The following is a 16,295-nucleotide window of genomic DNA, read 5'->3' as shown; positions in this document are numbered from 1 at the left end:
CCGAGAATCTTGCTCCAAACACTCAGAAGCACATCACAGCTTCCCCTGGGTCCTCACTATTCCAGGCCCACACTCCACCCTGGCCTGGCACGACAGGTTCCCACATTTGCCGGCCCGCCTCTCTCCTGTCTTTCAACCCTCTGTGCCACTCATTCTGAACTTGGCTCTGCCAAGGCCATGCTCTCCAAAGCCTCCAACCCTTTACTCAGGTGGCTGCTTCTGCCAGGAGCACCATCCCCTAGTGTGTGGGTCCAGGAACTCCCCTGGGGCAGCTCGCCCCGCCCTGAGCTCATTACCCTGGAGGCAATCACCTGTCCACACACCATCACCCAACCGGGGCTGGAGGGTTCTGCAGGGCACAGAGGACAACAGGGGCTGAGACGCTGCATCCAGCACACCAGGCCTTGACACGGCTTCCTAACCCCAGCCTCTGCCCCGCAACATCCAGGTCTGAGCTCCCGCTCCCCTCTTGCTCCAGGCTCCAGGCTGCACAACCTGTGTAGGGTCCTGACCAGCATCCTGTGTGCCCCTGGGCAAGTCCCTTAACCTCTCAGTGCTCCAGGTCTTCGTGGACCCCCACCCAGTAGGAGCTAAGTACAGACTGAATGACTTACCATAGCCAGAGTACTTTGCTAAGTGAGCCCTTCATGACCACTCAGTTACTCTGAAAGCCTCTACAGCATTGTAATCCCTTGTCCTCTTTTTTGATAATCAGTAAAAGTGTGATTTTCTGACCCAGAAACAACAGAAAACAAATGTCTTCAACCTTTGACCCCGGCCCCGTCAGGTGGGGCTAAGTCAAAAGGACCCGAGAGCAGGGTCCACTGGGGTCCTCGGGGCGCCCACAGCAGCAGCCCCCCACCACCCGTTGGCAAGAGACCAACCACAGGACTTGCGAAGCAGAGCACAGGGCCTTCATTTCAGAGTCTGGCACAGGCCCCGGCACGGAGACTGAATGAGCCTTTCGGAGTCTCCATGGCTCCATAGTCTACCAGTCTTGCTGGGGACCCTGGCCAAGGAGATTCAGAACACAGAGCGTCCTGTCCACGTTCTCAGAAGCCCTGGCTGAGGCCACAGCATAGGGACAAAGAGCGCTCCCTGAGAGCCTCCTCTCGTCAGCCACACTGCCCAGCAGAGCAGGTCTCACCTGCCGGGGCCAGGACCTGCAACGATCACGGTGCTTACCCAGGATGGCCACTGGCCTCCACCCCTGTCCATCAGGCCCTGTGCTGAGGACAAACTCTGGATGCTCTCTGAATCCCCACAATGCCCACAAGGCAGTCCCTAGTATTATCTCCCTTTTACTGAGATTCAGAAAGGTTAAGCAGGGCCAAGCACGGTGGCTCACGCCTGTAATCCCACCACTTTGGGAGGCCGAGGCAGGCAGATCACCTGAGGTCAGGAGTTTGAGCCCAGCCTGGCCAACATGGTGAAACCCCATCTCTACTAAAAATACAAAAATCAGCCAGGCGTGGTGGCGGGCGCCTGTAGTCCCAGCTACTTGGGAAGCTAAAGCAGGAGAATCGCTTCAACCCAGCAGGTGGAGGCTGCAGTGAGCCGAGACCGCACCACTATACTCCAGCCTGGGTGACAAAGTGTTACTCCGTCTCGGAAAAAAAAAAAAGACCAGAAAGGTTAAGCAACTGCCAAGGCCACACAGCCAGGGTAGCCCCAGAAAGGCGCCCAGACCCCTAGACACAAAGTATGTGTTCCCTGAACGTGCCATATGCTGGACGTCTCATCAAGGGGCCTGCCAGAGCTGCTCCCTGCAGATCTCCGTTCTGACTGGTCCCAGGAAGCACCTGAAGAACTTCCTGGAGGCAGCTTCTGAGGTGAGCAGACAGGGTGGCCACCTCAGTCTCTGGTTTTTCATCTCTTGTCAGGGTCCCCTCCTTGGCCCCCCATTACCCCATGGATGGGCATATGCCACTGACAGTGGGTGGCACCAGTATTCCAACCCAGTTCCTTCCAGACACAGGAGGAAAGAAGGAAAGAGAGGCCAGAGAGGGAAGCAGCCAGGTGTGAATTCTCAGAGTGATTCGAGCAGCAGCCGCACCAGAACAGAGGGCTGTGACCTTGGGCAGGTCTCAGGGCCTCTCTGGGCCTCAGTTTCCTCATCTATAAAGTGAAGCTAAGGTCCTTCCACCTCCAATCCAGAACCTAATTCCCCTGGTGTCAGCGAGGGGCGGATGCACCCCACCCTCGGAGGGATTCAGCAATCTTCAGACCAGGACAAAAAACAGGAACAGCAGGAGGGAGTGGGGAGGGGACTCTGGGCTGGCAGAGAGCAAGGTGGGGAAGCCGTCACTGTCTAGGGGGCCCACCCCAGCCCCACAGGAGGTGGGACCGGGAAAGACACCCTACAAAGAAAGGACTCCTAGCTCCCAGCTGGTTCGAATCCCACTTCTGCCACTTACTGGCTGGGTGACCTTGGGTAGGGTAACGCCTCTCTCTGAGCCTCTGCTTTTCCCAGAAGAAACGGGAAAAATCAAAGTGCTGTCTTCTCTGAGTCAATCAGGCGACCCTCGGGAAGTATGGGGTCTGGGCCCGCCTGGGCACACGGAAGGTGCCTGCCTGCAGTAGGGGGCCTGCTCCCTCGGGGTTGCCCACGGCTGGGCGAGGGCCCCTCCGATCGGCTGGTCGGGATCAGGAAGCGACACGGAAGCGATCCCAGCTCTGCCCCGCCCCGGTCCGGGTCCGCAGGACGCAGCCCACTCGCCCTCAGAACACCGGCTCCCCTGGCGCCCGGCGCGGCCCGGGCCCCGCTCGGACTCGAACCTGTTGGGGGTGCGCCCGGCAGGACGCTGGGAGCTGCGACAGCGGGACCCCCACGCGCGACCCCGGTCTCCCGGGCCAGTCCCCTTCCCGGGTCCGGGCGGCTCACCAGGGCCGACTTGGATGCTGCGGCAAGTGGTCAGCCCCGCCGGGCAGTCGCCGCCACCGCCGCGGGCCCGGCCCAGCAAGGGCTCCGACTCCGCCTGGGGTTCCGCCATCCGGTAGCCCGCACGCGGGACCCGACGCTTAGAAACTCAAGCCCCAAGAGCGCCCAGCTCCACTGCGCAGGCGCGGAGACCCCCTCCCCATGCGTTCTGGCCGGGGAGCGCACGGCACTGTGACGCAGGGGATCCCTGTACTCCCAGCCAATGATAACCGGGCCAACTGCGTAGGGCGGAGCTTAAGGGGCCCCGCCCCTCTGGGGTGGAGCTCAGCTTCCTTCCACTCAGGGCGGGGCAGCGCTCTGGGGCTGAAGGGCCCAGGGCTGGGGAGGAAATACGTTCTCAATGGATGGTCTGTAAGTCCAGAAGCTTCAGCATCACCTGGAAACATTTTAGAAATGCAAATTATTGGGCCCTTCTAAACCTACTGAATCAGCACCCCTGCGGGCAGGACCCAGGAATCTGTGTTTTAACAAGTATTCGGGGTGATTCTGATGCATGTGAATATTGAGTACCTGGGGTCACTGCAAAGGACTCCCCCAATAATGGAACTGGAGTTTACCCTCTGATAGTGAAATTAGGAGGATTCAATATAATTAAGGGAAGAGTTTAAAAACACATGACACACTTAAAAAACAATTACAACATATATAAAAAGTGTTTTCAACATGAATGCATTAAAGACCTTGTATTCGTTTTCTATTGCTACAGTGAGAAATTACCACAAACTTAAAATATAAAACAACTCCCATGCATTATCTTTCAGTCCTGCGGGGCAGGAAACCAGCAGCTCGACTGGGTCGCTGTCTCAGCGCCTCACGAGGCTAAAGTCAAAATGTCAGCTGCTGTGGGCTCTTATCTGCAGACTTGGGAAAGCCCACTTTCCAGGCTCATCCAGGATATTAACAGAATTGTGTCCATGGGCCTAGGACTGAAGCCCACATCTTCTTGCTGGATGTTGGCTGGTGTCATTCTCAGCTCCTAGAGGCCACTGCATTCCTTCTACAATGGCTTGAACACCTCCTTCATCAGAGCCAGCAAGCAAGAGCACACTGAAGACGCTTCAAGATGCAGCAAGATGCCTGTAATCCCAGCCCTTTGGGAGACCAAGGCTGGTGGATCACGAGGTCAGGAGATCAAGACCACCCTGGCCAACATGGTGAAGCCCTGTCTCTACTGAAATACAAAAAAATTAGCCAGACGTGGTGGCACATGTCTGTAGTCCCAACTACTCGGAGGCTGAGGCAGGGAAATCGCTTGAACCCGGGAGGCGGAAGTTGCAGTGAGCCAAGATTGCGCCACTGCACTCCAGCCTGGCGACAGAGCGAGATTCCTTCTCAAAAAAAAAAAAAAAAAAAAAAAGATGCTGCAAGATGCTTCCAATCTCTGTGACTTCCCCTTCTGCTACATCTCTTTGCTTTCTCCCCACCTTTTGGGGAGGGGGGAGAGGGTTTAAAATAAATATAACATAAAATGTACCATCATAACTGTGAAAGGAAAATAAATCTGAGGACCCCAAAGTCACTTAAGCCAAAGGGAAAAGTCAAGCTGGGAACTGCGTCGGGCAAACCTGCCTCGCCTTTTCTTCTTTAATAAAACAGCTACAAAGATGTAAAAAGCCACATATCTCCCTCACAACTTGCCCACCAGGAAATTTTTTGTGGGCCCCAAGAAGTTTACCCTAAAACGGTTCTGTTGAATTTTGCCCTGACAATGTAAATTGGTAGCTGGTCTTCACAGGTTCCGAATTTTATTACTGCAATTTTTTTTTTTTTTTTTTTTTTTTGAGACGGAGTCTCGCTCTGTCGCCCAGGCTGGAGTGCAGTGGCACGATCTCGGCTCACTGCAAGCTCCGCCTCCCGGGTTCAACGCCATTCTCCCGCCTCAGCCTCCCCAGTAGCTGGGACTACAGGCGCCCGCCACCACGCCTGGCTAATTTTTTGTATTTTTAGTAGAGACAGGGTTTCACTGTGGTCTCGATCTCCTGACCTTCTGATCCGCCCGCCTCGGCCTCCCAAAGTGCTGGGATTATAGGCGTGAGCCACCGCGCCCGGCCAGGATGGAACTCTTAAGTCATCCCTCTGCTCGCCTGATTGCTTCCTCTGGTGTAAAAATGCAGATTCACTGAGCTAGACTAAGGCATAAGTGACTGTTCCTCTACCCCTGCAACCTGTAAACTGTGTATTTCAGTGAAAGGCTGATCAAAGACTCAAAAGAATGCAACCTTTTTCTCTTATCTCTGCACATATTTTAAAATTTTCCCTCTTTCCCAATATCCACCCTTTCCCTTTTTTTTTTTTTTTTGAGACAGAGTCTTGCTTCACTGCCCAGGCTATGGTGCAGTGGCGCAATCTCCGCTCACTCAGCAACCTCCACCACCGCACCCGGCCTCTTTCCCCTTTAAAGATTGAAGTCCTACAAATCATCCTCTGAGGAAAGCATAGACCTGCCTCCTAGGCACTCCTTAACCTTGGCAAAATAAACTTACTAAATAGATTGAGACCTGTCTCAGATATTTTTACTTCACGAAACTATATTTAAGTGTACAACTCATTGATATTAAATACGTTAATGATGCTATACAACTATCACCTCCAGTTCCAGAGCTCTTTTCATCTTGCAAAACTGAAATTCTGGACCCATTAAGCACTGACTCCTCACTTCCCCAGCCCTTGGAAACCACCGTTCTCCTTTCTATCCCTACGATTTTGGGGACTCTAGGTTCCTCATATAAGTGGAATCCTGCAGTATTTGTTCTTTTGTGACTGGCTTATGTCATTTAGCCTAAAATCCTCAAGGTTTATCCATGTAGCATGTGTCTGAATTTCCTTCCTTTTTAAGGTTGAATAATACCCCACTGTATGTATCTGTGACATTTTGCTTATCCATTCATCCATGGATGGGCACTGACTTGCTTCCACCTTTTGACTGTAGTGAACCATGCTGCTGTGAACATGGATGTAGAAATAATTCGTCAAGCCTCTGCTTTCAGGCCAGGTGCTCACACCTGTAATCCCAGGTGGCTCACATCTGTAATCCCAGCACTTCGGGAGGCCGAGGCAGGCCGATCACTTGAGGTCAGGAGTTTGAGACCAGCCTGACCAACATGATGAAACCCTGTCTCTACTAAAAATGCAAAAATTAGCCGGGCATGGTGGTGGGTGCCTGTAATCCCAGCTACTTAGGAGGCTGAAACAGGAGAATCGCTGGAACCTGGGAGGCAGAGGTTGCAGTGAGCCAAGGGCTGGTATGATTATGTCAGAGGCATTCAAACCAGAGCGACTCCATCTTGAGTAAGGACTAGGAAAAATGAGGCTGGGACTTGCTGCGACTCCATCTTGAGTGAGGACTAGGAAAAATGAGGCTGGGGCTTGTTAATCTGCATTCCCAGAAAGTGAGGCATTCCCAGCCTCTAGATGTTCATAGTTAAGGGAACAGATTGATAATGTTTACTAAATAGACCTAGACTTGGGAGTGTCCTGATATCCTGATATCTTCAGAACAGAAGCATTCCTAATTTTGCTTTAAAGAGAATAATATCAATCCTTGCAAAATACAGTAATTAAGAAAATTCTTTATCACAAACTCTGTTAGCAGAACACATGTCCTCATGATCTTTGATCTTTTATCATCTTATATATATAAAGGAGTGTTGTACCTAGGGTGGATGCGTTCCTCCTTACTTTCCAGAACATCCTAACTCGTCTATGGAGCAGCTGTTCTGTCACCACTTTACTTTCTCTTTTTTTTTTTTTTTTTTTTTGAGACAGTCTCGCTCTGTTGCCAGGCTGGAGTGCAGTGACGCAATCTCGGTTCACTGCAACCTCCCCCTCCAGGTTCAAGCGATTCTCCTGCCTCAGCCTGCTGAGTAGCTGGGATTACAGGCACCCTGCCACCACGCCTGGCTAATTTTTGCATTTTTAGTAGAAACGGAGTTTCACCATGTTTGTCAGGCTGGTCTCGGACTCCTGACCTCAGGTGATCCACCTGCCTCGGCCTCCCAAAGTGGTGAGATTACAGGCCTGAGCCACCGCGCCTGATCTCTTTTTTCTTTTGAGACCGAGTTTCACTCTTGTTGCCCAGGCTGGAGGGCAGTGGCGCAATCTCAGCTCACTGCAACCTCTGCCTCCTGGATTCAAGCGATTCTCTTGCCTCAGCCTCCCAAGTAGCTGGAATTACAGGCACACACCATCACACCCAGCTAATTTTTGTGTTTTTAGTAGAGGCGGGGTTTCACCATGTTGGTCAGGCTGGTCTCGAACTCCTGACCTCAGGTGATCCACCTGCCTAGGCCTCCCAAAGTGCGGAGATTGCAGGCATAAGCCACCACACCTAGCCTACTTTACTTTCTCGATAAACTTGTTTTGGCTTTGCACCGTGGACTTGCCCTGAATTCTTTCTTGCGGGAGATCCAGGAGCCCTCTCTTGGGATCTAGATCAGGACTTCTCTCTGGGAACAGTCACACTGGGCTCATCAGATAATCCACGATGATCTCCCTAATTTACGATCAGCTCATTAGCAACTTCAGTTGTGTCTACAAAATCCTTTTTGCCATCTCATCTAACACAACCATGGGCAGGACACCAGGAGTGAAGATCGTGGGTGCCAAAATTCTGCTTCCTGCAGAGCCTTTAAAATCCCATAAATTCAGCCTTAAGTTCCCCATATGGGAAAAGACTTGAACCAGAAGTTCCCAAGAAAGAGGAAATATCAATGGGGAATGCCTGAAATAAAGCTCCATCTCATTAGGCTACAAAGAGATGCAAACTAAAGTAACAATGAAATCACTGAACTCCTAAGTCAGCACATGTTTAAAAGATGACACAGCCGGGCACAGTGGCTCACGCCTGTAATCCCAGCCCTTTGGGAGACAGAGGCGGGCTGATCACGAGGTCAGGAGATCGAGACCATCCTGGCTACTAACACGGTGAAACCCCGTCTCTACTAAAAATACAAAAAAAATTAGCCGGGCGAGGTGGCAGGCGCCTGTAGTCCCAGCTACTCGGAGGCTGAGGCAGGAGAATGGCGTGAACCCGGGAGGCGGAGCTTGCAGTGAGCCGAGATCGTGCCACTGCACTCCAGCCTGGGCGACAGAGCAAGACTCCATCTCAAAAAAAAAAAAGGCACAGCTCTGGGGAACAGAGTGGAGTGGAGAGAGATCCCAGGATGTGGCCACAGGTTTGAGTTTTGCTCTTTGTCTGTTTTTTGTTTGTTTTTTTGTTTGTTTTTTGTTTTTTTAACAAGGAGCATACATTTTAAAATGTGAAAAGAAGTATAAGATATTTTTATTTCAAAGAAAGGAAATAATAAATGCATGCAGCTCTCTGCAAAAACAGCACATCCCAATGAATTGTCTTTATTGCCACTAAAGAATTCCCTTGATGTTTGGGTACACAGCCCCAGAGGCCTTAGTGGAATGTGGTTCCCGGTAAGCAGTTACACCATGTGGAGCGTGACGCAGGAGGGAGCTCAGAAGGGGCAGAAAAAAACGATGGGGGCAGGGCCCAGCGAGGTCCCACAAGAGGGCGCTGAGACTGAGATGGCAATGTCCTGCCGCTGGCACAGCCAGAATGGGGCGCAGACGGATGGCATCTGGGCTGTGTCCCTCACGGGCATTCAGTGAGTCTGTCACCACGTACTGACGGGTGTCGGGAGGGAGAGCACCATCCTCACAGCAGCCTGGCAGTCCCTGTTTGTGGGTGTTCTGGGCCCTGGCTTAGGGACCGGTCACCCAGGGAGCAGTGCTAGCCTGGGAGTAAAACTAGAGAGACACAGCCAGGCACGGTAGCTCACACCTGTAATCCCAGCACTTTGGGAGGACGAGGAGGGCGGATCACTTGGGGTCAGGAGTTCAAGACCAGCCTGGCCAACATGGTAAAACCCCGTCTCTATTAAAATTACAAAAATTAGCTGGGCATGGTGGCCCACGCCTGTCATCCCAGCTACTTAGGAAGCTGAGTGAGGCAGGAGAATTGGTTGAACCCAGGGGGCAGAGGTTGCAGTGAGCCGAGATCATGCCACTGCACTCCAGCCTGGGCAACAGAGGGAGACTCCATCTCAAAAAAGAAAAAACTAGAGCGACACCAGCCCAGCCTCTGCAGGACCTCGGGCAAGTCACAGCACTTTTTGGCTGCTCAGTTGCCTCTTCCGTGAGGTGGGGGCATAACAAGCCCAAGCCCCCCGTGCGGGGTGAAGGGGGTCTTCCTAGGCACACATACCGCCATGGCTGAGGTCCAGACCCTGGCTCCAGCTGCTCCTTCGGGACCAGTTGCTCTGCGAGGTTGACCAGGAACTGCCCCCCAGCCAGCCCTGCCCACCAAGCATTTGCTGAGCGCCTCGTATGTGCTGTGAGCTCTTCTAGGTGCTGTGGATACAATAGATGGGAGAGCAAAATGGGGATCTGCTGCTGGCTCTGCTGCTTCCACGCCTACACTGGCCCAGCTGTGAGATGCTGGGAGTATCATCCCCTCTCTGAGCCTCAGTTTCCCCATCTGTAAGATGGGGAGAGAATTGCACCTCACATGGCTGTTGTGAGGATTCAAACAAGATGACATGTGTCAGAAGCAGGGCCAATGGAAAGCACTTGTGAAGGGGGCACCCTTCCAGTAGGCACAGTTTGAGTGCCCAGCCCCATCCTCAGAGCTCCTTGTCTGTCTGGTCCAGCAGAGGAGACTGAACCCAGAAAGAGGAGGCTATGACAGCATTTCCCAGACTCAGAGAAGAAGGGGCACAGACTCAGTGGCTCTGGCCACCTCCCCTTCAAGGCTATACAGTCCAGAAAGGCCCCCGAAATCCTTTTAGGGAGGGAGAAACTGAGCCCAGAGACAAGAAGGGCTTGGCCAAGATCTCCCCTCATCTGCAGCCGAGGTTGGGTGAAGCCACCAGTCCTCCTGCCTGCCCCATGCATGGGTCTTTCAGATGCCCCAGACTGGGAGGCAGTTCTGCAGTGGACTCAAGGCAGGGCAGTGACATCCTTTGACCCTCTCCCACCTATCCCCTACCCTTATCTTTCTCTCTCCTTTCTCTTCCACCCTACCCACCACTGTTCCTCTTCCTCAACCCAGAGAAGAGAGATAACCCTTCCACAGTCCCTGTTTAGGTGATGGAAGAAGCCATCCTAGAACCAGGGATGCTGGCCAGACACGGTGACTCACACCTGTAATCCCAGGACTTTGGGAGGCCAAGACAGGCAGATGAGCTGAGGTCAAGAGTTCGAGACCAGCCTGGCCAACATAGCAAAGCCCCATCTCTACTAAAAATATAAAAAATTAGCCTGGTGTGGTTGTGTGCACCTGTAGTCCCAGCTACTGGGGAGGCTGAAACAGGAGAATGCTGTGAACCCGGGAGGCGGTGCTTGCAGTGAGCCAAGATTGTGCCACTGCACTCCAGCCTGGGCGACAGAGTGAGACTCCGTCTCAAAAAAAAAAAAGAACCAGGGTTCCTGGATCTCCAGTCCCCTCAGGCCACTGGACACAGGGCTACAGCAAACAGGTCACAAAGTCATTCCTTCCCTGATGGGCGTGCTGCCTGCATAGAGGCTGGGGGTAAGGCAAGAAGGAGCTAGGGACAAGAGGGAGCTCTGGGTGGCAGGCAGTGGGAACCCAGATGATTTTGATGCACAGTCCCCTCGGCAGGGCACAACTCACCATGGGAAGTAGAAGCACTTGGCTGTACCCTGTAGGCTGCTGCACCCAGACAGACGTAACCCTTCCTTATTCCTAACACTGAGCATGTATACTATGGCTTTAGAATTATGGTCAGCTCAATTAGCTCAGTGCTTACCAAACTTCAGTCATTGTCCTTCCACCCCTTGCTGTTTGCCATCCCACACCCATCTGTACCTCCATTTATCTTACGGTTCTCTTCAAATTGATTTACATGGATTCATTTTCTGTACTTAGTTTCATTGTAAGTAATAAACACTAAAACTCAATTTGATGTGTTAGCTCTATATTTCTAAGAGATGGTAAAATAAATATGCATATTAGTTATCTATGACCATACGACAACCCCAAAACCCAGCGGCTTAAAACAATGCTGATGATCTCCTAGTTTTTCTTAGGCAGGAATCTGAATGCAGCTTGGCTGAGTGCCTCAGACTCTGGGTCTCCGAAGAGGTTGCAATCAAGGTGTCAGCCAGGGCTGCCGTCATCTCAAGGTCTCTAACCTGTTTTTACTCCCACCTCTGACACCAAGTGTCTGGGATTTTTTTCCCACACATCAGCCAACTCTCTGGACACCAAGTGAGTGTTCTACAATTCCATTTCATTCTGACACTATCTTCCTGGAGTTAATGCAGATCCCACATGTTAAGGGATCCCACAAGACTGCCCCCACTTCAGATGTCAACTGAAAGTCCAGTGTCTTCTGCACTAATGACAGACTAGCTATAAATTGAAGGTTCCCACAGTCTGCTCCTCAAGTTAAATAATTTGCTAGAATGGCTCATAGAACTCAGGAAAACAGTCTACATACCATTACCAGTTTATTGTAATGGATACAACTCAGGAAAAGCCAAATCGAAGAGATGCATAGTCAAGGTATGGGAGAGGGGCTCCATGCCTTTCTCTGAGCCCACAACCCTCCCAGAGCCTCCATACGTGCACCAAACCAGCTCTCTGTATTCTGTTGTTCTCATGAGATCTGATGTTTTTATGGAGGTTCCATCACACAGGCATGATTGACTGAATCAGTGGCCATTGGTGATTGAACTCAATCTCTGGCCCCTCTCTCCTCCCTGGAGGTTGGGGGTGAGGCTGAAAGTTGCAACCCTCGATCACGTGATTGGTTCCTCTGGCTACCAGCCCCCAGCCTCCATGAGTCACCTCATTAGAATAAACTCAAGTATGGTTGAAGGGGGCTATTATGAGTAACAAAAGACACTTCTCTCACCCATTTCACTTAGGAAATTCCAGTGCTTTCAGAAACTCTATGCCAGGAACCCTAGATGAAAACCAGATATATACTCTTTATTACATTACAACAGCACAAAGCTGCCCTAGGGAAGGGTCCTCTTCCAAGCTTGCTCAGTGGCTGTGGGCTAGATTGAGCTCTTCACCGGCTACTGAACTGAGGGCCTCGGTTTCTCAGAGGCTGTTGCCCAAAGGCCTCCCTCAGCTCCCTGCCATATGGGCCTCTTCACAGGGCAACTCACAACACAGTGGCTGGCTTCACCAGAGCAAGCAAACAAGAAGAGCCCAAGAGAAGACTAACAAGATGGAAGTCACAGTCCTTCCAACCTAACCTCGGAAGTGACATCTCATCACTCTTGCTGTATTCTATCAGGTAGAAGCAAGTCACCAGGTCCAGCCCACCCGCAAGGGGAGGGAACAGTGAAGCCGTGACCACCAAGAGGTGGGAGTCCTTGGGAGTCATCTTAGAAGGCTGCCTACCACAATATGTAGTGTGGAAGTTTACAGTGGTAAGCGAGACTGTGGGTACATGCCTGCTCCTATACCTCCTAAGATCCCACACCCCACTTCCCATCTGGTTCTCACAGCCAGCCTGTGAACCGAGGACACTGTCACTCTTCTTAGTTGGCAGATGAGAAAGTCAAGGCTAGAGAGACTCTGTGATGTTGCATCGCCCAGAGGGCTGGTGGCACAGTGTCTGGAAGCAGCCCTGGTACGTCATCCACTGTTTCACACGAGGCCAGGACCCACCCAGGGTAGGATGATGTCGGGACGGTGAGGCTGACCCAGGCCGGTTGATATAGTCTGGCTGTGTCCCCAACCAAATCTCATCTTGAATTATAGTTCCCATAAACCCTACGTTGTGGGAGGGACCCAGTGAAAGGTAATTGAATCACGGGGGCAGTTACCCCCATGCTGCTGTTCTTGTGATTGTAAGTTCTCAAGAGATCTGATGGCTTTATAAGGGGCTTTTCCCCCCTTTTACTTGGCACTTCTCCTTGCTGCTGCCACCTGAAAAAGGACATATGTGCTTCCCCTTCCACCATGATTGTAAGTTTCCTGAGGCCTCCCAGGCCATGCTGAACTGTGAGTCAATTAAACCTCTTTCCTTTAGAAATTACCCAGTCTCACGTATGTCTTTATTAGCAACGTGAGCATGGACTAATACACTGGTCAACCCACAGCAGCTCACTGGGATTGTCAGAGCATCCTAATCAGAGTGACTCCATCTTGAATAAAGGCCAGATAAGGCCAAACCTACTGGGTTACATTCCAGGGGTTGGGCTCTCTTGCCCACAAAATGATTTTATGGTTGAGGTTGAGAGACTGAGTTGATGACGCTAACTAACTAAAGACCCAGAACTGATGGAAATGTCCCAATCTTTCAAGAACAAAAAGCATTCTTGGGTTGAGAATAAGTTTTTCTTGCCAGGCATGTGGCTTGCTCCTGTAATCCCAACACTTTGGGAGGCCAAGACAGGTAGATTGCTTGAGCCCAGGAGTTCGAGCCCAGCCTGGGGAACATAGACAAACCCTGTCTCTGCAAAAAAATTAAAAATTAGCCAGGCGTGGTGGTGCATGCCGATATTTGCAGTTACTCAGGATACTGAGCTGGGAGGACTGCTTGAGCCCAGGAGATGGAGGTTGCAGTGAGCTGATATTGCACCACTGCACTCCAGCCTGGGCTACAGAGAGACCATTTGTCTAAAAAAATAAAAAGAAGAAGAAGAGGTTTTCTTTTTTTTTTTTTTTTGAGACAGAGTCTCACCCTATCACCCAGGATGGAGTGCAGTGGCTCAATCTCGGCTCGCTGCAACCTCTGCCACCCAGGTTCAACCGATTCTCCTGCCTCAGCCTCCCAAGTAGCTGGGATAACAGGCGCCTGGCACCGCACCTGGCTAATTTTTGTAGAGAAGGGATTTCACCATCTTGGCCAGGCTGGTCTTAAACTCCTGAACTCATGATGCACCTGCCTCGGCCTCCCGAAGTGCTGGGATTATAGGCGTGAACCACCACGCCTGGCCAGAAGAGGTTTTTCTTAAAGATAATAGTACACTGGCAAATTCTTATTAAAATCAGTAGTAACATAGGAAAATAATGCCAACAGTCTGTCACAAGCTGATCACAAGCCTTTGTAATAAAGCACACTGTTTTTAACAGCCTGAATAAGCAAGCACTATGTTTAAAGTAGAAGCATTCCTCCTCTTGCTTCCTGAGGACACCCTACTCTGCAATGAGTGGTTCCTTTTTTTTTTTTTTTTTTTTTTCTGAGATGGAGTCTTGCTCTGTCCCCCAGGCTGGAGTGCAGTGGTGCAATCTTGGCTCACTGCAAGCTCCGCCTCCCGGGTTCACAGCATTCTCCTGGTTCAGCCTCTGGAGTAGCTGGGACTACAAGCACCCACCACCACGCCCGGCTAATTTTTTGTATTTTTAGTAGAGATAGGATTTCACCATGTTAGCCAGGATGGTCTCGATCTCCTGACGTCATTATCCGCCCGCCTCAGTCTCCCAAAGTGCTGGGATTACAGGCACGAGCCACCGTGCCCGGCCAAGTGGTTTCTGATAAACTGTTTCAACTTTAATATACTCTGCGACTCACCCTGAATTTTTTCCCACAAGAGATCCAAGAACCTGCCCTTGGGGTCTGGGAAAAGACCCCTTTTCCAGGAATAGGATTGCCGTCCAAGTCCCCAACACAGCAGCTTCCTCTTGCGAAGGAGACCAGCCCAGCTGTGTGAGCCCATGTTGTGTGAGGTCGATGAGAAAGGGGGTCCCTGGCACAGAAACCCCATTCCCTGCCCTCCCCCTAGGCTAGAAAACAACCCAGGAGAGTCATAAGAGGACTCTGTTCTCCTCTTCCCCCCACCCTGCTGCCCCATAAATGAACCAAGAACGACCCTCACAGCACAGCTGCACTCTCCAATGTGGCTTTTGTTGCCTGCCACGCATGTCTTTTGGAACCAGCAGTGGAGAAAGATGTCTTCTTGGTGGGGGCAGTGATGTTGGCTCAGCCTGAGGTCCCTTATGTCCTGCCAGGGCCAATGGCTGGTGCCATCAACTGGGAGCTTTTTCTCCCAAGGCACCCAGAGGTTGCACCTAACGTGGCTTGAATGTCAGAAATACCTCCCTGGGCTTCCAAAAACTGCCCCAGTTGTGTTACTTTCGCCAAAGTGCCCATCATCTCTCCCCCTTAATTTTATAGGAGGAAAAAATGGTATCTTCCAGGGAGGCTAACAGGGCTTCTGTGAGGTCCAGCAATGAGTGGAGGCACCAGCACTGCACTGAAATCAATGGCTCCCAAGATGGAGAATGCCTGGGGAGGCAGGAAGTCCGCTCCCCTGCAGGAACCTCCCAAGAGGGACTGGAGCGTCCCCGCAGCCTGGAAACTGGCCGTCGTCTGAGATTTAGCACCCTGGGCCTGCTCCAGATGTTTTTGGCCATATTTACTTCCCCCACTCGGATGCGTCAGGCCAACTGCCCACGTGTACCTGGATTTCCTCTGTTTAGCTGCATCGGCAGGGGGCATGTGCCCGTATCGGTCTTTCTAAGGGGAGCTCTGTGGTTTTGATTCATTCATTCAGTCATTCACCCACACATCTACTGAGCACCTACTACAAATCATGAACTGTCCTAGGCACTACAGAATAACACCAAATGTGCTCATTGTAACAGTCTCTGATGATTGCTAAGATCACATGGAAGAAAGCAAAAACCATCAGCCTCATGGAGTGCAGTGGCACAATCTTGGCTCACTGCAACTTCTGCCTCCCAGGTTCAAGCAATTCTCCTGTCTCAGCCTCCCAAGTAGCTGGTATTACAGGCACCTGGCACCACTCCTGGCTAATTTTTGTTTTTAGTAGAGACAGGGTTTCACCATGTTGGTCAGGCTGGTCTCGAACTCCTGACCTCGGGTGATCATGTGAGCAAAGCCTGTGGTCATGTGAGCAAAGCCTGTGCCCTGACCCACCCACCACCAGCTCCGTGAGCTCTGGCAACCCCAGGATCTCGCCGAACCTCGGTTTCTGTATCTGTAGAATGGGGATAATGATGGTGAGGGCCCAGGTCTGCAGACAGAAGGGACATGCAGTAGGGCCCCAGGCCAGGTTTCTGCCCTCCCACCCCTTCCCTTCATGCCCATTTTCCGGGAGAAAAAAAAAAATGCGCCAGGCACAGTGGCTCAAGCCTGTAATCCCAGCACTTTGGGAGGCTGAGACGGGCGGATCACTAGGTCAGGAGATCGAGACCATCCTGGCTAACACGGTGAAACCCCGTCTCTACTAAAAAAATACAAAAAACTAGCCGGGCAAGGTGGCAGGCGCCTGTAGTCCCTGCTACTCAGGAGGCTGAGGCAGGAGAATGGCATGAACCCGGGAGGCGGAGCTTGCAGTGAGCTGAGATCTGGCCACTGCACTCCAGCCTGGGTGACAGAGCCAGACTCCGTCTCAA

The 16,295-nt window shown here is 51.7% G+C and overlaps 1 protein-coding gene across 11 annotated transcripts in view; it reads right to left on the bottom strand.

Moving 5' to 3' along the window:
* The window catches only part of TPCN2 (two pore segment channel 2), a 38,751-nt gene extending 35,628 nt beyond the window's left edge, over positions 1–3,123 (bottom strand). For 7 of the 11 annotated variants that reach the window (XR_001888166.1, XR_001888167.1, XR_001888169.1 and 4 more), the window contains exon 1: positions 2,885–3,123. Coding sequence is in view for 7 of the 11 variants with exons in the window: in XM_017886942.1 (XP_017742431.1) it covers positions 2,885–2,993 (109 nt within the window). In the remaining 4 variants the exon portion in view is untranslated. The remainder of the gene's footprint in view (positions 1–2,884) is intronic. The other 4 variants (XM_017886911.1, XM_017886934.1, XM_017886921.1 and 1 more) reach the window with 2 other exon arrangements.
* Between the last annotated feature and the right edge of the window lie 13,172 nt (positions 3,124–16,295).

The sequence above is a fragment of the Rhinopithecus bieti genome, unplaced genomic scaffold (genome assembly GCF_001698545.2).
Source record: "Rhinopithecus bieti isolate Rb0 unplaced genomic scaffold, ASM169854v2 scaffold_1014, whole genome shotgun sequence".
NCBI lineage: Eukaryota > Metazoa > Chordata > Mammalia > Primates > Cercopithecidae > Rhinopithecus > Rhinopithecus bieti.
This window is presented reverse-complemented; position numbering and strand designations above follow the sequence as displayed.